The 26,209-nt window shown below is 51.0% G+C and overlaps 1 protein-coding gene across 7 annotated transcripts in view; it reads right to left on the bottom strand.

Moving 5' to 3' along the window:
• Positions 1–320: 320 nt before the first annotated feature.
• Positions 321–26,209, bottom strand: part of GTF2I (general transcription factor IIi) — a 78,695-nt gene continuing 52,806 nt past the window's right edge. For 6 of the 7 annotated variants that reach the window (XM_058680319.1, XM_058680323.1, XM_058680320.1 and 3 more), the window contains 20 exons: positions 23,730–23,788; positions 22,983–23,054; positions 21,502–21,685; positions 20,014–20,072; positions 17,271–17,342; positions 16,474–16,657; positions 15,956–16,014; positions 14,924–14,998; positions 10,288–10,389; positions 9,788–9,853; positions 9,000–9,183; positions 7,778–7,833; positions 7,342–7,422; positions 6,824–6,907; positions 6,027–6,210; positions 4,619–4,647; positions 3,418–3,459; positions 1,914–1,955; positions 1,619–1,693; positions 321–1,177 (listed from right to left, as the gene is read on the bottom strand). In XM_058680319.1, the coding sequence (XP_058536302.1) occupies positions 1,635–1,693; positions 1,914–1,955; positions 3,418–3,459; positions 4,619–4,647; positions 6,027–6,210; positions 6,824–6,907; positions 7,342–7,422; positions 7,778–7,833; positions 9,000–9,183; positions 9,788–9,853; positions 10,288–10,389; positions 14,924–14,998; positions 15,956–16,014; positions 16,474–16,657; positions 17,271–17,342; positions 20,014–20,072; positions 21,502–21,685; positions 22,983–23,054; positions 23,730–23,788 (1,693 nt within the window). In that variant the 3' untranslated portion in view covers positions 321–1,177; positions 1,619–1,634. The remainder of the gene's footprint in view (positions 1,178–1,618; positions 1,694–1,913; positions 1,956–3,417; positions 3,460–4,618; positions 4,648–6,026; positions 6,211–6,823; positions 6,908–7,341; positions 7,423–7,777; positions 7,834–8,999; positions 9,184–9,787; positions 9,854–10,287; positions 10,390–14,923; positions 14,999–15,955; positions 16,015–16,473; positions 16,658–17,270; positions 17,343–20,013; positions 20,073–21,501; positions 21,686–22,982; positions 23,055–23,729; positions 23,789–26,209) is intronic. The other variant, XM_058680321.1, reaches the window with a different exon arrangement.

The following is a 26,209-nucleotide window of genomic DNA, read 5'->3' as shown; positions in this document are numbered from 1 at the left end:
CTCCCTCCCCTGCCCAGGCCTGCTTGGTTTCCCCATTACTGCAAGGGGAATGCCGTAACCCACCAGGCACCCGGCAGGGGAGATCTGAGGTGTTTTCCGGAGATGATGGCAGGGGGTTGAGGGGGAATCAAACACGCAGCATGGGTGCTCACGCGCGACACAGTCAGTCTGTGACTGCACGCGTGTGGTCTGCCTGGCCCTCCTTCGCCCTGCCTGCCCGTAGCCCCCGCCTGGGGGGTCAGCTCTATCCTGTACCTGCCCGCACCCGCCCCAGGTCCCCGAGGCGAGCACGACACCCCAGAAAGAAAAGCGTCCGTGTGTGAAAGGCATGGATGGAGTTTTATTTATTACCCTATATCTACAATTTAATTTGAGGTAAAATATAAGCAACACATAAAAATGCCTATTTCTGCTAACATGTAATAGAATTCTCCATTGTGAATATTGTGATAAAGCTACTGGAAACTCTAGGCCATGACATACTCTAGCTTTCACAGAGCTGGGACACACCTGCACCGGCCTGGAACCCTCGGAGCCGGCACTCTCCTACAACAGTGCCCCCGGCTCCCACCCTGGTGGGAACCCCAGCCCCAGTGGGAGACAGGTGCCACCCACAAAGCCCTCAAAACCACAAGCAGAGTGGGGGATGGAGAGGGGGACCCACAGAAGCCCTCCTGACAGCAGGGCCCTGAGCGGGAGGCTCTGGCTGGCATAGTCAGTTCACCTGCCACCTGCTTGCTCTCCAACCTCTGAATGGTGACACACACGGAAGAACATGATGGCCAGCATGGGAAAGGCTTGGTCAAATACACAGACTTTGCTTCCCAGCCATTCATGGAAGCCAGGGGCAACCGCAACCGAGGGGTTGGTTAAATGATTCCGTAAACAACGCCGGAAGTGAACTACCTCGGAAGCAGACACGCGCCTGCAGCGGGCGGCTTCCTGTGGCCAGAGCGGCTGGCCCGCGGCTGGCCCCACGTCCCCCAGTCAGTCAGCCATTCCAACCTACGGTCACTCTGCTCTTTAATTCAATTCACAGAACTGCTGAAAAAGTAGACATTTCTATCTAAAAGTAGAAAAAAAGGCTTGTATAGAAGGTATTTCTGTTATACAAGTATATTACACGGTGTGGCAGGCTCCGGTCCAGAAGTTCTTCTCTCGAACCCCGCCACCGCTCCTGCAGCAGGAGAGAGCACACGGCCCCGGGAGGTCAACGGCACTGCACACACTGCCACCGCCCGCCCTCTGACCACGAGCACCACAGGATCAAACACGCCCCGTGCAGGGAGAGCAGCAGGCAGCCCCGGGTAAGGCAGGCGCCAGGACAAACCAGCCCACCATCCAGCAACACAGCAGAGCCACATCCTGAGGCTGCGGCCAATTGTCTTGTGGGGTACTTGGTCCAGCATTCCCTTGAGGGTGACAGCCCCGGATATGCACTCAGTCATGTGGGGCAAACAATGGGCTTGTGGTCGGCTGCACTTGGCGGCCTCAATCAGGTAAATCAGCAGTGATGACCGGGACTCAGAAGCCTGTCTGTCGCCAGGCACGGCCACCTGACCGCCCAAGCAGGGACCCCCACACATGCGACACGGGATCTCCACACAGGCGCATTTACCCTAGCAGTAGGAGCTCTACCACGTAGGGTCTGGTTCCTGCTTGATCTGAGAGCTCCCATCCGTCTCTTTTACTTCTAGAAGAACAACAAAGGGTCCCAGTTAATTGCACCAATAATGCAAACCTGTTCCTTTGGACACGCACTTAGGCGGTGTCCTTTAGCTAGGGCTGAGCGAGCTGGGACCTCAGAGCAGCACTGCCCCCAACCCCAGGAACACGCAGCGCCTGGCGCACAGGGCTCCATCCCAAGGCGGCCCTAAGCAACCCCACTGTCCCTCACAGGGGCTGCCCATTACCTTCTGAGGCTGGTGCCTCCAACTGGCTGGGCTCAGTGGACTCTGAAGACAAAAAGAGATACAGGTTAAGAGGGGGTGGGGAGGGGTACACATGCTTCTACTATTGACAGAGTCTAGGGGAAGGGGGGGAATGCAGAAACCGTTCCCCAGGGTTTTGTGCACACAGCCCAAGTCCAAGGTGAAGCAATGACCTTGAGACTAAACAGTTACTCAACTGTGCACTCAACAGTGCTCCCCAGTTAGCAAATACAACTGAAGGCACTGATAACAAGCAGCCAGAGTGCTGCCACAGAGGCCGGCACTTCCTTTCTGTGCCCCTTTTAAAGGAGTCATCTATCTTACTTCAAAGCTGGCGTGAGACAGAGACAGACAGGTATCATCCATACTTGCTGGTTCATTCCCAAAATGGCCACAACAGCTGGAGCTAAGCCAACCTGAAGCCAAGAGCCAGGAGCTTCTCCTAGGGCTCCCATGTGCTTAAGCATTTGGACCATCCTCCGCTGCTTTCCCAGTCCACAAGCAGGGAGCTGGGTTGGAAAGTGGAGTAGCTGGGATTTGAACCAGCGCCCATTTGCGATGCTGGCATCAGAAGCAGAGGATTAGCCTAAAGCACCAGCCCCATGGGCTTCTTTTAATAGAAGTCCTCCATCATTAGCCCTCTCAGAAGAGCAGTCCATTGTACTCACTGAAATCAAAGTTTTAAAACTCAGTATTAAAAACGCTTCCCAAAGCTTGTGGGAAACAGGGAAGAAAAGTTATCAATACCAAAAAACAGGTCAAGTTGTGGCCATCTGGGAAGTCAATCAGTGAATGGAAGATCTAACTCTGCCTTTTAAATTAATGTAAGTATTTTTAAAGACTTACTTACATTTACTGGAAAGGCAGATTTATAGAGAGAAGACAAAAAGATCTTCTATCCACTGGTTCACTCCCGCAATGGTGGCAACAGCCAAACCTGGACTAGTCCTAAGCAAGGAATCTCTTCCGGGTCTCCCACGTGGGTGCAGGGTCCCAAGGCTTTGGGCCGTCCTCAACTGCTTTCCCAGGCCACAAGCAGGGAGCTGGATGGGAAGTGGAGCAGCCGGGACATGAACCGGTGCCTATATGGGATCCTGGCACGTGCAAGGGGAGGATGAGTCAAATGAACCATGGAGCTTGGGCTCAATAAGTAAATTTTAAAAGGAAATTAAAAATTTGGCTTCTGGAGGTAGACACCTTCAGGCACTGGCATTGCCTGTCGGGGAGCCTGGTGTGAGGCGCCAGCTGCTCCACGTCTGACCCAGCTCCTTGCTCATGCAGCTGGGAGGCAGAAGAGGCTGGTCCAAGGGCCTGATGGAGTTCCTGAAGTCTGATGCCTGGCACCTGACTTTGGCCTGGCTGTCACGGGCATTTGAGGCGTGAATAGCACGTGCAATCTGCCCCTGCCTTTGAACCAAAGCACCATGTGTGATGCAGCGTGCATAGTGAATAGAACGTGTGTGCGTGGCAGGTGCCTCTCACTCACCTTGCAGCACTGGGCCTTCTGCCTCACTCTGATCAACCAGCTCTGAAAACAAAGCACACGAGGCGCATGACCATCTCCTCCACGAGCTGTGACATCCGAGAGGCATGTGTACACACGTGTGCTGCTCTGACGCTCCGAGCCTGCCGTGACAAGCACTACCCCAAGGCATGAGGGGAGAGCAGAGACAGAGCTGTGGGCGAGTCAGACAAAACTTCCTGCTCGCAGCAATCCCCAGAGTACAATGCGCCTGACTGTCCAGGCTGCTCCCTGCTCACACAGACCTGGGGAGGCGAGCTGCAGGAATTCAAGAATTTGGTTCTTGCTACCACAGGGGCGACCCAGAAAGATTTCCAGGTTCGGCAGCTTGCAGTCAGTGAGTTAATGGATGGGAGGTGGGTTGGCACATGCGCTTTCTCTTTCTCTCTCTGCTTCATAAACAAGCCAAGGCCAAGTAACGGTCAGACATCACACCTAGGACTGTCTGGACGCAAACCATCACAGGCTAGCCCGTGGGGTGGGAAACATGCCAGACACAGAGAAACAAGCTCTGTGATGCTCCCCCAGACTCAAAGCAGAACAAACCCTCAAAGGAAGAAATGCCTACAGGAGTTTGTTGCAGATAGTGTTTTGTCAGCTTTGTCAGGAAAATTATTAAAAATTACACGCTGAGCAGTTTACTGTACACAAATGAAGTTCAATGTCTTGTTTGTTTGACTCCGATAACGTCCTTGCCTATTCTTGCTGAACATGGCCCGTCACCTTTTATTTGTTCAACTCTTTCTTCAGTGGAGCGCCAAGCCTTCGACTATATTGTAAGTTAAAAATATGTTTATGTAATGTCCCAGCTGCTCCACTTCCCATCCAGCTCCCTGCTTGTGGCCTGGGAAAGCAGATGAGGACGGCGACCCTGCACCCCCCCCCACCCCCCGGGAGACCCAGAAGAAACTTCTGGCTTCAGATCAGCTCAGTTCTGACCATTGCGGCCATCTGGGCAGTGAACCAGCGGATGGAGACCTTCTCTCTTTGAAATCTGCCTTTCAAGTTAAAAAATATATATATACTTTTTTAAGAAAAATAGTAACTTAGAAGTTCAAAACAGGAAAGAAGAAGCAGTGACAGGTTCCTGACCCACACCTGTGGAAACACCCCCCTCACAGGCTGCCAGGCAAACAGCACATCCAAGACGTGGAAAGATACTCACGGTTATTAATCACGAGTCCCGGGAAGGGTCTAAAAAGAGAAACGGATTGCGTAAGGTGACAGTTCATGCTTACTCGGCAACAAGGAAGGTCTGAGCGTCTCCACGCACTCATCACCGTTACCACAGCTCCCCGAGGTACTCTGGGTGGGGGGCTAACGGGGAGCCCCACCAGACAACGGTAGCTCTGGGGAAACATGAACATGAGTCATGCAAACCTCGGGGGGGGAGGTGCTGCTGATTCCGGAATCCAAGCGCTAAGGGGCCTTGTGCTGGTGATGACATGGGGGGGCGGGGGTGGGGACTCGGGAACAGAACTCAAGATTCAGGGATTTCTGGGTGGATGCCTCTCACAGAGACATGCTCAGAGTGCTGCTAGAGGCCGGGTGGCTGCAGGGCAATGAGGCAGCAGCCATTGCTTCCATCCCACAGAAAAGCAGACTGCCCAGCTTGGGCTGCAGGCCCGCCCGACCTGAGGCGGCGAGGTGCTGGCCTTAGGGGGCCAGTGCAATGGCTCAATTGGCTAAGCTTCTGCCTGCAAGCACTGATACCCCACAGGGACTCCAATTCCTGACCACGCCACTCAATTTCTTAACCAGCTCCCTGCTTGTGGCCTGGGAAAGCAAAGGAGGATGGCTCAAGGCTTTGGGACCCTGCCCAGACCTGGGAAACCTGGAAGAGGCTACGAGTTTCGGATCAGCTAAGTTCCAGCCACTGTGGCCATCTGGGGAGTGAACCGGTGGATGGAGAATCTTTCTGTGTCTCTCTGCAAATCTAGTATTCCAATAAAGATAAATCAATCTTTAACAATAATAATTTCAAAACTACTGATTAAGGGGCTTCCAAGATTCTCCCGCTTTACTGACACAACTCTCCTGCATTTCTGCTCTGGAGGTCACACTGTCTCTGACCACTGCCAAGAGACTCAGACCCCCGCCATGCAACAGAGCCAAGGTGCAGCAGGCTGTAAAGGGCCGCCAAGCCCTGGCCTCCCACACTCAACAAGTCTCTTCTGGAGGAGGGAGTCTCTGAGCATCCAAAGAGTTAACAAGGGGCCAGCTTGGTGGCGGGTGGATACAGTTGCCACCTGTGGCCCCAGCATCCCCTGTGGTCTTCGGGGAAAGTCCCCCACTTCCCATCCAGCTCCCTCCCAATGACCTTGGCTTCAGGTTGGCTTGGTTCTGGCCATTGTGGCCAAATGGGGAGTGAACCAGTGGAAGCAAAATCTCGCTCTCTTCCTCTTTCAAATAACAATAAAACTTCATACATTAAAAAAAAAAAAAAAAAAAAAAAAAAAAAAGATGATGACGAAGAAAAAGAAGTAACCCGAATGTGTCGGTTTAATTCCATGGTGGAAGCCAGCAGGCCCAGCCCTCTGGGAAATCTGGTTGACCAGCAGGGGAGTGCTCACCTAATGACTGTGAACTTGATGAACTCGGCGGAATCTAAGATTCTTCTCATGGAGCTGATCTCCAGGTAACTGGGGGCCTTGAAAGACACCCCCGGGGGCATGCCGTCCACCACCACGCAGCCGGGGTTGATGGTGATTTTCCGGTAGGGCACTTTCACGGGGAAGCCCATGCCGATGGCCTCACCTGCAGGGAGACAGACACAGGTGAGCCTTGGCCACCGACAAGCACCGAGGCAGCGCAGCACCAGGATGTAGTCAAACATTCCCTCTGCACAGCAAGCATAAAGATTTTAAAAAATTCATTCCTTGTGATTCAAAAGTCAGATCAGATGTCCGGAAAGGAGAGGCAGACAGAAAGACCTTCCTTCACCTGTTTCACTCCCCAAATGGCCTCAATGGCCAGACCTGAGCCTATCTGAAGCCAGGAGCCAGGAGAATCTTCCAGGTTTCCCACACAGAAGGCCCTAAGGCTTTACTCCATCCACAAGCAGGGAGCTGGATGGGAAGTGGAGCAGCCGGGATAGGAGCTGGCACCATATGGGATCCTAGTACTTGCAAGGTGAGGATTTAGCCACAGAGCCATCACATCAGGTTGGTAAATACGGACAGTCACAAACGTGAGCCCCTGTACCCATGTGGGAGACCTGGAACAAGCTCCTGGCTCCGGCCTGGCCCAGACCCAGTTACTGCGGCCATCTAGGCAGTGAATCAGTGACGGAAGATCTCTCTCTGGAACTCTTGCAAATAGATACAGAAATAAATATTTCAACTGTCAACTTTGTAAATGCAAAACTTACCAAACTTTCGACTGAAGAGGTCATTCACCTGCTCTCTTAGCTGTCTCGCTTTCTCAACTTTGGACAGTCTCTCGTTATCATCATCTGGAATAATGGAGACAAAACCCAAACCTTAACAGGGAAGCGTAAGCATGATTCCGAGTGCAGAACCAGGGGCTCTGCCCACTGCTCACTCATGTAGTCTGGCATTTTGAAATCGCCAAGCTTTAAATGGCCTAATGACACAACAACCAGAAAACGCAGACCACTGTCGGCCTCTTGTGCTGCCTGCTGTTTCACACAGGGCTTTTAAAGGACTCTCCGTGTCTGGCAGGATGCTGGACGTGCGGCACCCATGCTTCCCCTGCTGAGAGCCCCACAGAGCAAAAACGGGGAAGTGCTGCCCCCTGGCCGACCCACCCACAGGGCCCAGGAGGATGCATGTCCCATGTCCACACGGGGCCGGAGATGGCCCCCGTCATCCACATGGGTAACTTTTGGGAAAGCTGACGTGACAGGACAGGTGGGCGGAACCCTACCTGGAATCGTCACCTGGATGATGTTCAAATCTTCAACGCCCGAGGCAGTAGTATTGACGCTGGGTGATGAATTTATTTTTCCTGAAACCAGAAGCACAGGGTGAGAGATCCCAGCAAGCTGCTCAGCATGCCCTCCCGGGATGATGCGGCCGGGGCCGCGTCAGGCCAGCGCTGCCTCTGGCAGGGCACATCCCCTATTCCTCCATTTCAGACTGTTTTTCCTGACTGGCAGAGCTGAGCAGATCAAGCGAGTGAGCAAGTGAGACACACACACACACACACACACACACACACACACACACACTGGAAGAACTAAAACATGCAGTACAGTGAAAATGCTTTCAGAACAAGTGCTACCGGCTGCACTGGACAGCTTGTCCGGCTCGTCCTAGCTGCCAGGTGTGCCCTGTCACCGCGGGGGTGGGGGGGCACTCACGTGGAGGGCTCTTGGAGGAGGTGCTTTCCTTGATGGCCGTCTCAAACATCTCAGGCCTGCAGACAGGAGACAAGGCTTGCGTGCCAGTCCCACAGCAGACACACCCAGCACCGCTACTGCTCTCTGAATGACAGGCAGCGACCTGGCTCGCGACCTGACACAGAGCTGTGACCTCTCTTCAGACCCTCCCCCTGGACCATGGGAAGACCCAGGCCAGGAGGGAAACAGCAAGTGCCCAGCTCGCAGCCTGAGCACAGACAGGCGGCGCAGTGCAGGCCTGAGCGCCAGGGTCTCTTGCAGCAGGCAGAAGCCGAGGCCTTACAGGCTAACCTCCACAGAAATGGCCTCGGGGCAAAAGCCAGCGACAGCGTTCTCTGTGTGACAGCACCCCTGGGCACTGAGCAACTGAGAGCTGGGAGTGACGTCACCATGATGGCTAAGCAGGCGATCCCTGCCTTTGCTGCTTCCACCACAGACGGCACACATCCTAGCAGGCAGAACACTGCCCTGGGCCAGGCTGGGGGCCAGGGGGCTTTGGCATGTTGGCATCCCGTATCTAAATGCAGGTTGGGGTCTTTGGACTCTTCTGCTTCTCATCCACCTGCCTGCTGATACGCCTGGGAGTAGCAGGTGAAGGCTCCTGGACGTGGGTCCCTGCCACGCACAAGGGAGGCCTGGACGGAGCTCCTGGCTTCAAGCGGCCATGTGGAGAATGTAACATCTACCTTTCAAACAAATTCATCTTTTTTTTTTTTTCTTAGATCCCAACTCTGGCTTCTATCCATGCGGAGCCGGGAAGGCAGTAAATGATGGCTCCTGGGACCAGATGCCCTGCTACCTGTCCTTCATGTCCAGCAGACCTGGAAAAAGCATTCTGAATTACTGGCCTTAGCTCAGCTTGGCACCTCAGGCATTTGAGGAGTGAATCAGTGCATGGACGATCTCTCCCAAATTATAAGAACAGGAGAGGCAGTGATGTGGGCTCAGGTCCATCCCAGCACCAACTACCAGCAATACCAAATTGTGGGGAGACTTCTCCATCGCAGCCATCACCCACCTGCAACAACCCCTTTCCCCTTCGATACAGTTATTAAAGAGCTATGCACACACAGGGGCACAGCACTAGGCTGTCTTCAAGACTCCGCAACAAGCACACAGCTCCACCCACTAGTGTCCTACAGGCCCAGGTTGTGAGCAACCCTGTCTCGTATCATGGCCTTACTTCTTAATGATGAACTTAATCTTGGCTTTGTTTCTTAGGATCTTCTCCAGCCTCGGGATGCCAAAGGTTGACGGCCTTCGGAAGGGCACGCCCTCGGGCAACCCCTCCACATAGAAGTCTTCCGGGAAGGACTCGAACAATGCAAAGGGCACCTTCACCGCCTGCTTCAGGCCCAGTGCCTCCCCTGGAACGCACGTGCAAAGTGCATCTGTCACCCTCCACATTTATAACTGATAACCATGCACACTTGATAAAAGCAAATTCATCTTAATTTTTTTTTTCCTTTCTTTTTTTCATCTTAGTTTTGGAAAGTTCCCCCAGTTCCGAAGTGCTTGGGAAACTACAGAGAAATTCATGGCATTCCAACCGAGGAGACACAAGTGCTCCCAGTGACAGTTAAGTCGTGGGCTGTGAAATGGTTCACTCAGGCTCGTTTCCTATTTACAAAACACAACTTCACGTTGTAATTCCAGTAACATTCCAGGGCCAGAACCATAGTTCAACAGAGTAATCCCCCGCCTTCAAGCACCGGACTCCATACAGGCACAGGTAAATGTCCCAACCGCTCCACTTGCCATTCAGCTTCCTGTTTATGGTCTGGAAAAGCAATGGAGGATGCCGCCTGGCCCCTGGGCTTCAGATCGGTTCAGCACCAGCCACTGTGGCCAACTGGGTAGTGTGTAATAGTGTACAGAAGATCTTACTGTAAATCTGCCTTATTCTTATTAGAAGAATAAGTAAACCTTAAATACAGATAGACAACAAATACTATTCCACAATCAACTTACCACATTTTTCATTGAACAGATTCTCAACTTTCTGCTTCAGGTCCGTGATTTTGGCATTCCAGGCCTCTGCATATAAAACACAAGGTCGTGACACTGTAGCACCTGTCGGGATGTGTTCCCCGGCATCTCTAAGCAGCACGAGAGACAGGTGCTCTAGCTGCATCTCTCTGCTGTGGTGGCAAGTGCTCTGACCCCAACACACTGACACACTGCTTTCCCACTGGGTGCTGCCTCAAAGGGAACGCCCCTCCCTCCCAATCCGTGTCTCCGGGGGGCCAACAGCAACCCCATCGGAGGCTGCTCATCTTCCTAATGGCCCTGGTGCAGGAGCGTGGCAGTCTAATGTTCATATGCAAGGGCAAGGGCAGAGCTGCATGTAGGAGCTTCAGGCTGGGGCTCGGGCAGCCTGTGCTCTGAGCCATGCTGATGTGCCAAACAAAATGAGAAAAGCATCATTATCTTCTTAGAGTGAAACCGAGGAAAACAAAACGCCTATTTACCGAAGGAAAACTCTCTCCCTCGAGGCTTGAAAGGGACAGTAGAACCGTTGGTCTGGGTAGGGGTCCGCACAGCTGAGGTCTGAGGACTGCTGTTGTTGGGGCCTAAGGAAGAATGATAAACACTCGAGAGTAACACGTCTTTGATCACGCTCCAGGACCCGCTGCTTTCAGCCTGGGCTGCCAGACCGACGGAGCAGCCATGACAACAGGCACTTGCTGGCAGCACAGCCCTCCTCCGTGCACTGCACACGGCTACTCCTACTCCTCGGCTGCCCTGGCAGCACGAACGCTCTGCTCCAGCTCCCTGGGCTGGTGCCCACACTCCTTCATGAACCCCTGAATTCCAGCGCACCTTCACATACCCTTCTCGCCAATGGCACTCTCTCTCTGCTAGGTGGCTTCAACCAATTCCTTCAAGGATGACCAACATTCTGTGGACACAACTGTTTCCAACTGTCTAGTCTGCAGAAAGTTTTAGACAGGGCCTGGGCTTCCCTCGGGCAAGGAAGCCGTGCATGACACAACTCAGCAGCTGACTGTACACGCTGCACATTAGCTCCAGCCGCCACTTGCTAGAACTCGCTCCGTGGCATCAGCAACTCAGCAGCTGACTGTACACGCTGCACATTAGCTCCAGCCGCCACTTGCTAGAACTCGCTCCGTGGCATCAGTGCCACCTGCACTAGGAGTGAGCACGTCCCTGCTCTGCGGTGGCCAGCCACTCAGTCCTGACATGTTGGTAGACAAGACTTCCATATAACCATTTCACACTGAGAAAGGGATGGCAAACACACAGCAGGTCACTCCCTATAACAAGAACATTTTAGTCTTTAAGGATGCCAAAACTCCTTAGTAAGAACTGCAGCTTCCTCAGATGGTCAATGATGAACACAAGCACATCTAGACCAGCTGGCTCCGGCAGCCTACTGCCCCTGAAAAGGACATGTACCCCAAGAAATCAGGACAGTTCATACCCATGGTTCTGTCGATAGGCTCTAAGGTTAACCAACGAACGCCCCATCTCCTCCAAGAACATAAAAGCGCCTTTCATACACAAAGTGGGACAGACATAATCAAGTGGCCACCAGGTGGCACACGAGAGCTGAGAGGCAGTTCTAGACTGATTTACTCAATGGGTACTTTGTTGGCCAGGGACTGGCAAGGGGAATCAGAGTGCTGGTACAAGCCTCCACTAGTCCACAGCTGAAGTCTTCTGCTAGAGCACAGCCTGGGAGGCAGCAGGTATTAGCTCTGTCCATCGGTCCCATGACACTCCTGAGACACGTGGATGGAGATCCCGTCTCCAGGCCTCGCTGGCCCAGGCCTGGCTTTATTTTTTTTTTCTTTTAAACAAGAGTAAGTTTAAACGCACAAACCACTCACTCCAACAATGAGGACTGTGAGGTCCTGCAACAACAACTGCCACACACTCCTGTGCGAAATGGTCCAAGTAGTTACAAGCGCTGAGTAATTTCTCAGCGAAGCACAAAGCCCAGCAATTCCACACCTAACAGAAGGGAAGCAAACGTTGCCCTTGTGCAAAGGCTCCGGCAGCCTCGGGACAAGGGAACAGTGACACAGGCAGGCAAGGCACACCGTGCGTTCCTGGGCTGAGCAAAGCCAGGCAGAAAGAGAAGGGAAAAGATGTTCTTCAAGAATTCATACATGCGGCCTGGCTCGTATCCCATCCAGCTCCCTGCGTGTGGTTTGGGAAAGCAGTCAAGGATGGCACAAAGCCTTGGGACCCTGCACCCATATGGGAGACCCAGAGGAAGTTCCTGGCTCCAGATCGGCTCAGCTTTAGCTATTGTAGTGTATGGTTCACTTAGAAAGTGAACCAGGGCCCGGCAGCGTGGCCTAGCGGCTAAAGTCCTCGCCTTGAAAGCCCCGGGATCCCATATGGGCGCCGGTTCTAATCCCGGCAGCTCCACTTCCCATCCAGCTCCCTGCTTGTGGCCTGGGAAAGCAGTCGAGGACGGCCCAATGCATTGGGACACTGCACCCGCGTGGGAGACCCGGAAGAGGTTCCAGGTTCCCGGCTTCGGATCGGCGCAGCACCGGCCTGTTGCGGCTCACTTGGGGAGTGAACCATCGGATGGAAGATCTTCCTCTCTGTCTCTCCTCCTCTGTATATCTGGCTGTAATAAAATAAATAAATTTAAAAAAAAAAAAAGAAAGTGAACCAGCAGATGGCAGATTTTTCTGTTTCTCCTTCTCTCTGTAAATCTGCCTTTCCAAACAAAAATAAATCTTGAAAAAAGAAGAAACCTAACAAACTCATTAAAAAAAAAATTCATACATGTAGTTACACTGGGTACACCCAAGTGCATAAAAAATAGTGCCTACCAAATTCTAATTTAAAAAAAAAAAGAAGAAGAAAAAATGCCATTTATAAACATGGTATATGACTTGGAACTGAATATTATCGAAGTGTAAACAAACTACTAGAAACTCTAGACTGGCAAGACCTGAACTTGAATGCAGCTCTTGGCAATTTAACATGCCTTAAAATATCCATGTAATCATCTTATGATACAGCTGGGGAGAGGAGCCTTTTCTGGTCTTCTCTTAGTTCCAACTGTGGATCCCTACCCTCTCCTGCAATGACCATCAGGGTCACCCCGGAGCCCCCCGCCCACAAAAAAAAATTAGATTAGATAGACAGACAAATACAAGGAAAGCATAGAACCAGACAGGAAATGGTCAGCGTGGATCCACATACACCTTACTAGGTGGGACACAAAGATTAGTTACTCCTCACTAGGGTATTGAAGATTTCTCTGCACTCCCCTCCTAAAACTGTTCTGCACCTCAACTGTTGCAGACAAATGCCTTGTTAAGAGTTATAAGCCAGTTTACACTATCCTAAAATCTGCCAAGTTCAGCAAAATTATGCTTCAACACTATAAACTGCGAAATACTAAAACTAAAATAGACACGAGACACCTGAATAGTACCCTATAGCCACTTTAAGGTGTATAGCAGCCGGTTCTGTGTATAAACAAAAAAAATGAAATGTCAATGAAGTAGTCACAGGAGGTGGTTAAGAACTTACATGGTTTGAACATACTGATTATTCAATACCATGTCAATGAATTCCATAATGTTGTAAATTGTTGTTGATGTTGTGCTGGGGCTTTCAATTGATCGGGATGATATTCTGCCAGCTCTACATTTAGACCAGAGATGGTTTCCCCAAGAAACTGTTGAATTTATCTGGACAATAAGATGCTGGACTCTATGCTTGGTATATGTTTGCAAAGAAAGAATCTAGACTTGATTTGATCTGTAATACTACAACAAGGTGGAGGAATCCACCATGGGGGGAGGGCACAGGGAGGAGTTGGGGGAATCCCAAAGCCTATGAAACTGTGTCACATAATGCAACGTAATTGGAAATGAAATTCAGAGTCCCCTGCCGGCCCTGGAAACTCGCAGAGCCCGGGCAACTGTAGGACATGGCCTGCCTTCCCCAGCGGGGGGCTGACACTGCATTGCCACTCAAAGCCATCCTGCCACTCTCTCCCAGCACAGCCACGCTGTGAGGTGACACACTGCTGCCTCCCTTTAAAGCTCGCTTCCGCACACAGCACTCAAACCTTCATGGGGCCCAGGGAAGGTCAGCTAGCTCCAAGGATGCTGTTTATGGAAAGGGTACCCCACACTCTTAGAATGGACCTGTCTCCTTGGGGAAAGCAGCAGTGCCTGTACACCAGACACTCAGGTTCTGCTCAGACCTTCCTGGAAAGAAAGCAACGAAGGACTGGGAATGTGTGTACTTCGAATGCTGGCACTTCTGAGCAGAAATGTCCCGGAAACCATTCACATACACTCCTTGCCTTGCTTTCAGAAAACAGGGAAACAGCATGAGACTTTTGTCCACCTAGGATCAGCATTGCTGGGGCTGGTGTGATGGCCCAACTGGCTAATACTCCAACAGTAACAACATACTATGTATAAGGGTGCCAGTTCGTGTCCCAGCTGCTCCAATAAGCCTGGGAAAAACCGGCAGATGCAGTGGGAGTTGGGACAAAGAAAGAAATTCAGGATGAGCCAGGAACTACACTAACCTAAGCTGCTGCTGGTTATTTTGAAGTTATTTATTTTATTTTAGAAGCAAAAAAGTGGCCAAAAATAGCTGGGGCTGAATTAGGCCATAGCCAGGAGCCAAGAACCGCATCCAGGATTCCCACCTGGAGGTAGGGAGGCCAGCACTGGAGCCAGGATTCATCTCGGGCAGCTTAGCTCAGTGCTGCCGGATGCCAGCCAGCCACCCAGGCTACCTCTAACCGCTGCCAGCTAAACCTCCTCTAGGAGGCCGCCAGCTAAACCTCCTCTAACCACTGCCAGCTAAATCACCTATTTCTTTCCTGGAAAAGAGCAGAAAAAAAGTACAAGGAAGGGAGGAAATAACCACTTAGGGATCTTCCAAACATTAGACAATATGGTCTACAGATCTCACGTCCGAGTGTTCTCACGATGTCCTTTAGAAGCTCTGCGAGCCTGTGGCCCTTTTCACAAGCCTTCACACACAGGCCAGTTGTGGGAAGCTACATCAGCGTATGCACATACATGGTCAATCGCTGCGAGTGCCAAAAGAATCATCAGAAAAATGGGGTGGGGGACAGGAGCTTACCTTCCACAGTGACCTCAATTTCAGGGACCTTTGAATTGCTTCCGGGGCTTCGTGGTCTTTTGGGAGACTGCAATGCTGTAAGGCAAGAATACCATTAGCTTCACAGGCTGCTGGACAGAAGGAACAGAGCCGGGGCCGAGCCTGCAGTGGCGTGACGGCTATTAACACGCACACAGCTGGGCTCTCCCTGCAATGCAAGTTCCACAAGGAGACCACCCAGGTAACCCGCCACGGAGATGCAGCAAGGCGGCCGACACACGGCTGCCAACGGCAGATGGCTTAACAGAGAGAGAGCAGCACTCCAACTGCAGGGCCTGAAAGAGCTGCACGTGACGCAGTGGGGTCACATATTCAGAGAGGATCAGAGACAGAGGGGAAGCTCTTCCTTACACTGGCTCACTCCTTATGTGGCCGCAACAGATGGAACTGCGCTGATGCATAGCCAGAAGCCAGGAGCCTCTTCCTGGTCTCTCACACGGGTACAGGGTTCCCAAGGCTTTGGGTCATCCTCCACTGCTTTCCCAGGCCATAAGTAGGGAGCTGGGGGTGCCAGGGCATGAAACAGCACCCCTATGAGATCCCAGCATGTGAAAAGCGAGGACTTTAGCCACCAGGCTACCGTGCGGTGCTCCAGAAGCTACTTGTAACACCGCATTCCATACTGGAGCGCGGGTCTGGGTTCCTATTACTCCATTTCCAATGTAGCTCCTGGCTAATGGAGCTGGTAAGGGACAGAAAGAACGTCTAGGTGCTTGTTCGCCTGTCACCTATGTGGGAGACCTAGGTGGAGTTCCAGGTTCCTGACTTCAGCCTGGCCCAGCCTTGGCCCTTGTAGCCACTTTATGGGTGAACTGGAAGAAGGAAGATGTCTATCACAAATATATCAATCTAATAAGGCCCCTCCCAAAAAGCATCAAACATAGCAGGTGCAGCAGCGAGGCCACAGCGTGCCACGGATGTTGGTCAGCTGTGCGGCTGGGTCCAAGAAGGCAGGAAAAAGGAGAGGGAAAAGCAGACAGCAGGCGCGCTTACCTTTAGTGTTGATCTTGCTCGCCATCCCAGGAGGCAGGTAGGAAACGACGAGCTCAGGCCTGCAAAGAAAGCCAGAGAAGCAGTGGGGCCTCTCACAACCACAGGCACACCCAGGGCTCCCCACGACGGGGCTCACGGGGCCGCCTCCTGCACCCCGTCTTGCTGCCCTTAACTGTCTGACAAGTGATTTCATGAACAGCAGGAGAAAGGAAATGGCCACTGGTTCAGCTTCTTCACCCAGGGCACATGTGGAAATGCAACTAAGGACTCCGCAGCACCGACAGGGCAGACAGACACCTGCGCGCCCAGGACCCTGTAAGTGTCCTTAGATCAGTGCTGCCACGGAGCCGGCTGACAAAGCGAAGAACAGGACGAGGGACTCCCAGTCACAAGGGCAATGCCAGCACCACTGCTCCCAACCCGACTTTGCCACCAGCAACACGAAAGCCACACCTGTCACTTCTAGCCAGGCACACAGTTCAATTCCAGGATTGATGACAGTGGAAAGTACGACTTACTTCTTAACAACGAACTTGATTTTATTGCTGCCACGGACAATCCTTTCCAGGCGTGGAATTCCAAACCAGGTAGGGCTGCGGAAGGGAATTCCTTCTGGCAGACCTTCCACGTACAGGAACTCAGGGTTGGACTCAAACACAGGGTATGGGACTTTTACCGCCTCGGTGAGCCCAAGAGCTTGAGCTGAAAGTGGAAGCAGACATTATTTATGCAAGATCCAAGCTTGCCCACATTCTGTTATCTGTGTACACACTCCTACAATCTGATAACATCCACTGAACGCTGAAGGCATTTCTACTTAGCACAGTGTGCAGGCCATGACAGTTACATTACTGGTCAAAGCAATCTCTCTGAGCAGAAATGACTGGGAGCCACTTCACACGGTATCGGCACCCACCCACCCACCCGTGCTACCGCTGACACAGGCCTGCTGTCTAAGGACAGGACATGTGTAAGATGCAGGGACATCACAGTGAAGAGGGGCGGAGTTCTCAGGTCCTGATGTAGGACACAGCAGCTCAACTCCAGGCACGGCGTAATAGCTGCCAATGTGCCAGAACTCGGCCATCATTTGGCACGCCTCAGTTCCCCTTCCTTCTTAAACAGAGCCCATCAAACTCTTGCAGCCCCATTGCTGGTCAGGTGGGATGACAGACCATGGAATGCGGAGTTATCCCCCTCCTCCTTGCTTCTCTGGACACATACTCCAAGAGAAATGAAGCACCATCCTATCTGTGAACCTATATCAACATAATTCATTTATGCGTGTGAATTAAAAGCACTAGAGCTTACATACCAAATTTCAAGTTGAAAATCTCCTCCACTTGCTTCCGCAGCTTGGTGATCCTGACATTCCAATCTTCTTTGACTGGAAGGAAAAAAACCAACGTAATGAACAAGGTCGACTTGTACTCAGATCATGACAGACTCCCATCTTTCCACCGAAATCTGCCAATTAAAAAAAAAAAAAAGAAAGAAAAAAAAAAACACAAAAAAACTGAGGCTTTAATGAAAAATCAATTCTTGCATTTTTCAAGTATCAGAGGACATGCACCTAGAGAAAATCTACGTCTGCGTCATGAAGAAAGCAGTTGCTTGCTCCCGTCCGTCTGCGCTGCGAGGCCAGCGGCTCCCCAGGCAGCAACAGGGGTGCGCTGCTCTGCCGCCCGTCCAGGCAGACGGTGTTCCATGGGAAGGCGACGTGCGGCAAAACCACACATCACTCGCTGTTGGGGCATCCGGATATCCTGCTAAAGGCAGGAAGCTCCAGAGAATCTATACATTACAGGACAAGTTGCCACTTGTGTAGCTTGCTATGAGCTGCCAATTCCTACTGGATCTCTTCTGTTTTGATATATAAAAAAAAATTACTTATTTCAAAGACAGAGCGGCAGAGATAGAGAGACAAAGAGGTCTGCTATCAGCTGTTTTACTTCCCAAATGGCCCAACAACTAAGGAACTTCATCCTCGTCTCTCCCGAGGCTGGCGGTGGGGGCAGAGGTACCCAAACCGTCCTCTGCTGCTCTCAGGAGCAATAGTAGGGAACTGGATGGAAAGTAGAGTAGCCAGAATTGAACGGCGCTCCAGGTGGTTCTCCAGGGTCCAAAGCTGCAGTTTAAAACACTGTACTGCAACTTCAGCCACACCAACTTCCAAGCACACGAGCCATACTCACTGGTATGAACAAGATCTGAGGGATGACTCACTTCCTCTCACTCCCTGAAATCATCAAACCTGTTTTTTTAATACATAGCATAACATCACACTTTTTAAAAAAGATTTATCTATTTCTATTGCATGTCAGATTCACAGAGAGCAGGAGACACAGAGAGAACGATCTTCCATCCACTGGTTCATTTCCCAAGTAGCTGCAATGGCCAGGGTTGAGTTGATCCCAAGCCAGGAGCCAGGAGCTACTTCTGGGTGTCCCACGTGGGTGCAGGGTCCCAAGGCTTTGGGTCGTCCTCAACTGCTCTCCCAGACTGCAAGCAGGGAAGTGGATGAGAAGTGGGGCTGCCGGGACTAGAACCAGCATGCACATGGGATCCTGATCCTAGTGCATGTAAGGCGAGGACTTCAGTCACTAGGGTACCATACCAGCCCAACATCAATCCTTCTACTCCCTGGGCTCACTATTGGAGCAGTGAGTTAAATTGCAATGTCAATTCCTGAATCCCATATTGGAACACTGATTCAGTCCATCTGCCTTCATGTGGTCATGAAGGTAGTGGAAAATCATGCCAAGGTGGGAGCCCAGGACGGGTTCCCTCACTCCTTGCTATGGCCTGCCGGAGGCTTGGAGGCAGTACTCATTTGTGGAGTGACCCACCAGTGAATTCACTGGCCCCTCTCCTTCTCTCCCTCCCCCCTCCTCCTTGTCACTCAGACAACTGAGTTCTTAGCAACAAAAGTTCCCAAGTGAACCTGGCAAGGTAACCTACTGGCTAAAGTTCTCGCTTTACACATGTCAAAATCCCAAATGGTTGCCGCTTTGGGTCCCCACGGCCTCGCTTCCCACCCAGCTCCTTGCCTGTGGCCTGAGAAAGCCACAGAAACTCAATACGGCCCAAAGCCTTGGGACCCTGCACCCATGTGGAAGACCCGGAGGAGGCTTCTGGCTCCAGGATCTGGATAAGCAGCTGGGGAATGAGTGATCTTTCTCTCCGTCTCTCCTAAGTATCTGACTTTTCAATAAAACTAAATAAATGTTTAAAAAAAGAAAAAAAGTAGCTCATAAACTGGTGGAAGAAAACGATGCTCATTTTTTTCATTATGCAGAGTCAGGAAGGAAGGGTGGGCAGCTGCCCTAGTGGCTGTTGCGGAGTTGATAGGTCAAGTCACAGCTCTACTCTCAATCCCAGTTTTGTGCTGGAGTTTAGCAAGCAAGGGAGGCCGCAAGAAATGCCTCAAATGTTGGGGTCCCTGCAAGCAGCATGGAGACCTGTATTGAGTTTCTGGTTGTCAGCTTTGCCATGCCCAGCCTTGGCTATGAGGACACCAAGGCAGTGAACCAGCAGGTGGCAGGTCTCTGAATATTATGAGAGGAAAAAAAAAAAAAAAGAAAGAAAATCTCAAAAAAATGGGAGTGAGAAGATTCACCCAACTGAGGCTGTGATCCTAGCAGGATTTCAAATGACAAGCTGACAGCTGCCTGTGTGTGGCCTGAGGTGGCAGCTGCTGGCCGCATGTGGCAGACAAACAGGCGGAGTCAGGATGTGCTGTTAAGTGTAAAATAAATGAAATACAGAAAATAATTTGCTGTTTTTTTGTCAGCTATACGGAACAAAATGGAAATCTCATTACCAGAAAACAGAAAATGACACTGGCGATCCACGTGTTCCTATTGAAAAAGCTTAGAGGCTTGAGCTGTCCCTGGACCGCATGGCTTGTACGGAGAAATGCCTGCATCCGGCTGGGGCAACCGATGGGGCTGGAGGAGTGGGGTGCTTCTATGGCTTTGTGACTTGGAAAGATCGTACTTAAAAAGCCACCAAATGCCTGATCCCGAGTTAGTAAAAGGATCTCACAACTACCTTACCTGGAGTGTTTGTTCTTGGCTGAGTCACCTCGGTGGTAGTGTGAGTCAGGAGTTCTGGCCTGGAGAAGAATGGTGACCACGGGTGAGGCAACATGCACCACCAAGCGCTTCCCCATTCAGCTGCTACTATTATAGCAACATGTGCAATGGAGACAAACAGTCCTGAGACCGTTCTCTCAGTAATGCTTAACAACAGGTGACAAGTGGCAGGAGGCTCTGGGCACACATGCTGGGCTTGCTGTCTGTCGATCAAACACAGTTAATTGTCTCTCTCTCTCTCTCGACTGTCCACCCAGAGGAGGACGGTCAGAGCAGTCCTCAACACACACGGGCTTGTCAGAACCCTGAGCAACAGCAGCAGCAACACTGTGTTTCAGGAATTTAGGGTCACCTTCCAGTTCAGCAAACTTGCAAGCAATGGGAGTTGTGTGCCAGTCCAGCACAGGGCGGAGCCAGCACTGGCATGGCCCGGAGGGTTCAGGATTGTCATCTGAGCAACCTGTCCACTGGTGTGATTCGTTGCCATAATGAACATCTTTGACGGACATGTCCTTGACAGTGAAGCCTAATGCTGTCCGCAGGCTACTGCCGTGCCAATTAAGAGAACGCAGGTCTGCCCCCGGCGCACAGGGACAGCACCAGCACTCACAGTCCTACAGACATCCCGCAGAGGCTTCCCTTTGGTCTGCTGGTGGTGGCATGCAGTCCGGGGCTCCCAGCAGCGCTGGTACACAAGCACCTGGCTCCAGCACATGGTCGCCACTTCAACCAGAAATGGGCAGACGCTACTGCGTCAAGGCTGGGCCAATTTCCAGAATGGCCGCCTCCACCTCGTCTGGCTTAGGGTGGTGGTTCAGGAAAACCCACTGTCCAACACCAGCAGCGAGTTGTCTCTGGGAGACACAGCAGCAACGTCGGGGAAGCACAGGCCTGGAGTCACGTCGGTAATGTGACGGCCTCAGATTTCCACGGCGCGAAACCAAGGTTTTCATGATAGCTGGGTTCTGGCAGCAACATCGTTGTGAAAAAGCCAAGGAAGTGTTCTGATTCTGATCTCGTCCCCTGCATTCAAATCACTTCCTCTATTGCCCTACTTTCTAACACTGAGTCAGAATAACCTACATAAGGCAAACCCCGTTTAGAGGGATGCATGCTCCAAAACTTCTTGCCACCCAAATATCCAAGTACTTAACACATTTCCTTCACAGGAGGCACGCCTCCCCCCTCCACTGTGCAGGCACCACTGACCACCCGGACCACACACTCACTGCCTCCCCCAACAATGCTGCTAACACTTCATTGAATTCAACTCCTCAGGAAGCTCCCAAAGACAGGGTCCTATTAGGACCAACATCATAAGAAAATTTTGAAAATAAACAACTCAATTTTAAACATGAGAGGCCATGCTGTTGGAGGGGGAAAAGGCACCCTTTCTGTGACCAAGCATTTCGAACATAGTGACTTGGTACTTGAAGGTCTGTTCCTTACCTTTTGATCACAAACTTGATTCGATTGCCCACTTGAATGATTTTTTCTAGCCGCGGGATCCCGTACCATGAAGGGCTTCGGAAGGGAATGTTTTCAGGCAGTCCCTCCACATATAGGTCATTGGGGTGCGCCTCAAACTTCTGGTACGGAACAGCCTTGGCTTCCGTGCTGCCCAAGGCCTCGGCTGGACAGAAATCACAAAAGTTAACTAGGTAGACCAGATTTGAGCTGAACTCACTGTCCCACAATCCAAAGCAAGCAGTAAATAAGTAAATCTGAAACAAGTTGAGACACTCCACAGATGTCTCATACAACTACCCTCCCCATGTGAACTGGCGGTTCACAAAGAGGGTTCAGGACAGGCACCAGGCCTACCGGCTGCGATGCCCGGGGCCTCCTACAGCCCACAGCAGAGCAGGAGAGTCCTGGGCTCTGTTTCGGATTCCAGCTTACTGTCTACGTGTGCCCTAGGAGAAGGCAGCCAATGGCCCCAAGGGCTTGGGTCCACACCATTGCCATTTTGGCTCCTGGCTTAGGTCTTGCCCAACGCTGGGCAATGCAAACAACTTGAGAGTGAATATACATGTTACTAAAAACACTAAAATCTTTGTGCTTGCACTGTGGCGGAGTAAAGTTGGGCCTGTGGGAGATCTGAGTGAAGCTCCTGGTTCCCAATTGGACCGGGTCCAGCCAATGAGGCCATTTAGGGAAAGAACCAGTGGACAAAAGACAGGTATCTATCCCTTCTGCTCTTTCTCTTTGTAACTCTGCCTCTCAAATAAGTAAATAAAATAACAACCTAATTCTATGTATAAAAAGAGTTGAGAAGAAAACGACATAAGCCTTGGGAAAAGATAAAGGCCACCTGCATGTTTTTCTTTTTTTAAAGATTTATTTATTTTTATTTGAAAGGCAGATTTATACAGACATGGAGAAACAGATCTTCCATCCGCTGGTGCACTCCGTAAATGGGCACAATTCCTAGCATTGCATTGGTCCAAACCCAGGAGCCTGGAGCTTCTTTGGGATTTCCTATATGAGTGGAAGGGTCCAAGGACTTGGGTCATTGTCTGCTGCTTTCCCAGGAACATTAGCAGGGAGCTGGATCAGAGTGACACTTCTAGGACCTGAGCCAGTGCCCACAGGGGATGCTGGTACCGAAGGCGGGCATTGCAACCACTACGCCATGGCGTGGACCCCAACTGCACTTTCTGTCCATCACAAGCTCAACGAGACCTCCCAGCATGAAAACGTTCTGCTAAGAGGGCAACGGTGTCTCTAACCTAACACTTGCCCCTTCTGTGTAGATTAAAACATCTGAGATACACAATTACATACTAAAAAAATAAATCAATAAAAAATAAAGGGGAAATTGGAAGTAAGCCACACCTATCTTAATTATTATCTGGAAGCAGAACTCAGAATGACGGCAAAGCATCTCTTTGTGACACACACGAGCTACAGGCACAAACGAGACTCACCAAATTTTTTGCAGAAAAGCTGATCCACCATCTTTCTGAGCTTGGTGATCCTGGCATACCACTCCTCCTTCACTGCAAGAAGGAGCACACACACCTCTAAGCAGGGTGTCTCACACGGGGACAGAACAACAGTGGCATTTCCCCTTCCTCTACACAGTTAAAGCTAGCAGCCAGCAGAAGCCAGGGAACCCCATAACTACTAGACCGCGACATTTGTCCTGAAACACTGAGGAACACGACTGAGCTGGGAATCTTGCTACCATGCCAAATCACCGGCCAATCACACACCAGGGCCAAAGGGCACCATGGATCACACCGTGTTTCCATCAGACCACACGTACTAAGCAAGTGACCGTGCTCGAGCCTGCCTGCTCTATGCTAACTATGTCTTAAGCAGAATATGCGTTTGATTAGTGATTATTTAAACAAATCAAAGCAGAATCAAAGTGCCTAAGGCAATATACCAGACATCACATTTTGTATCTTAACAGCAATAAAAGCAGATATATTACTTCTTCTATTCAGACATGCAGTATTTATACTTGTTGATATTGGGAATTGTCTTCTGTAGTGAGTATTAGAGTCTGCCAATGGGGATCTTCCTGACATGGCATCTAATTAAGTTAAAGACATTACTGCACGTGAAAGATGACACAAAGAATCCAGTCCTCCAAGCGGCAAAGGGTTAATCCACACAAAGGGTTACTCCACACAACGTTCTGACATGACCCAAGACTGGCATCCTACCTCCTGAAGCTGGCTTGTCAAGCTGTAAATCTTCACGTGTTGAATTCAAAAGTTCATGTCTGAAACAGGAGAAATAGTATTACACACCCACAGACAATGTTTAGCCCCAAGTCTAGTGGTAAAGAAAAAGTCACTGCAGGCATAACTGTAGAGTACAACGTTGACCACAAATTGTCCCACAAGGCGTGTCCTCACAGTACGGGAGGCCACATGGCGGGAACTGTGGCACACGTTGACCTGCCGCTTGCAGCGGCGGCCCCTTTACGGGAGGGCTGGTGGGGCACAGGTTGACCTGCTGCTTGCAGCGGCGGCCCCTTTACGGGAGGGCTGGTGGGGCACAGGTTGACCTGCCGCTTGCAATGGTGGCCCCCTTTATGGGAGGGCTGGTTTGCAGTCCAGCTTCATGCCAATGCATCCTGGAGGGTGGCAGGTGAGGGTCGCTTGGCATCTGCATGAGTGGGATTCCAGCATGGAGTGCTGGCCTCTGGCTTTGTCCTGCTGTAGATCTCTAGTTGCTTTCTATCACTTTGCCTTTCAGTAAAAACAAGTTTGAAAGCTAGAAAATAAGCAAGTTAATAAAATGATGTTAAAAAAAGAGCTCTCTGTGTCTGGCATTGCAACCTAGTCTACACCTTGCACCAGGATCTCATACGGGCGCTGGTTCTTGTCCCAGCTGCTCCACTTACCATCCAGCTCCCTGCTTGTGGCCTGGGAGAGTAGTTGAGTATGGCACAAAGCATTGGTGCCCTGCACTGCGTGGGAGACCCAGAAGAAGCTCCTGGCTTCAGATCAGCTCAGTTCTGGCTGTTGTGTCCACTTGGGGAGTAAATCAGTGGACAGAAAATCTTCCTGTCTCTCCTCCTCTGTATATCTGACTTTCCAATAAAAAGAAATAAATCTTTAAAACAACAACAAAACCTTTCCGAGCAGCGTACTTACTAACGTGGGGAAGCATGGAGCCGTGTGGGTGGGATGCGGCAGAGTGGTACAGCAGCTCCTGGGTAGTGCCAAGCTTTCAGCAGCAGCCCACACCATATGTTACTCAGTTTCCTGAGAGGTCATTAAATCTTACAAAACACAATGCATCTCAAAGAAAAGCACCTGCTAGCAACAGCCTGAGAGGCAGCTGACCTTGAGGTACCTAGTGGGATGCGTTAAATTCTCCAAGTGCTCTTACTGCCAACTGACACAGAGGCCAGTCTGTGCGGCGTGTTCATCAGGGTAGCTGGGAGTCTCCCTGCTTTCTCAATAGTATCAGAGCATCACCAGAAACGAAACGACTGTTGTTCTAAAACTGCTCTTCAGGTTAGTGCACACCTCAAGAACATCATGTCTGGAGCCTTTAACATGGACCTCAAGCAGAAAAGCTGGCTCAAGCAGTACTTCCTGTCACTCCTATGGTGAACTCCTCGCCAGAGGAGCTAAGTGCCTTACTGGACTGGGCCAATTAGAGCAAGAGTTCTTGCTACTCACCGCCTGATATGCCTTATGCTATCCACCGCTTTCCGCGGTAGATACTGTATATCGGCTTTAGCCTATGATTATCAACTTTGGCTGGCAACAACAATTTGGGATTTAAATTGGTATCATTTTAAACTTAAATAGGGGTAGGTACTGTGACATGGTGGGTAAAGTCACTGCCTGCACGGCTGGTGTCTGCTCCCGGCGCGAATCTGAGTCCTGGCTGATCCACTTCTGATCCAACTAACTGCCTGTTAATGGGAAAGCAATGAGATGGCCCAAGTGCTTGGGGCCTGCACCCAAGGACAATGTATCAGGAGAAGCTCCTGCCCACAGATCAGCTCAACTTTGACTGTTGCAGCCACATGGAAAGTAAACCAGTGGATGGAAGATCTTTGTCTCTCCTCACATGGCCTTTCAAACAATTAAATAAAGCCTCCCACTGGTACCATTTTTATTCGTTAGGAAGGAGTGGCTGGCAGCTAGTCGTCCTTCTTATCATGAAGTGTGACGTGCCTCTCTGCCTCCAGGTGGTTCACTGCTGTTCAACACCTTCACGGGAGACCTGCATCATTTCTCAGGCTGGCCAGGGGACTGCATTCCTGCTGGGAGACTCACACGGTGAAGACCTGATGCTCTTCCTCTGGTCCTGCACCCCACTCTCTCTGTAACCTAGCAGACGACAACCTGCCGGCTCCTTTACCTGGAACTTACACTGCCTGCTGCCGACTGCTCCCTCTTAGGAGCCCGTGGGAAAGCTGCTGCTTCACAGCTCCCTGTCAACCCACATTTCCGGAAAGCAGCTGAACGCTCTCCTACTTCTGGACCTTTTAAACATTTCTGCACACAAACCCGAGCTACACATCCTGAGACTGTTTCTGTTTTTAGGCAAAACAAGAGTCTGAGTCTAATACATCTTCAGAATCTCTCAGGGAATACACGGAGTGTGTGCTGAGCCACCATTTCAACTCGCACAAGGAAGGAATGGGAGGAAAGGAACTAGCCCTGCCTGTTCATCT

Source organism: Ochotona princeps, chromosome 24, assembly GCF_030435755.1.
Source record: "Ochotona princeps isolate mOchPri1 chromosome 24, mOchPri1.hap1, whole genome shotgun sequence".
Taxonomy (NCBI): domain Eukaryota; kingdom Metazoa; phylum Chordata; class Mammalia; order Lagomorpha; family Ochotonidae; genus Ochotona; species Ochotona princeps.
Note: the sequence above shows the minus strand (reverse complement) of the source record. Positions and strands in the feature narration are given on the sequence as shown.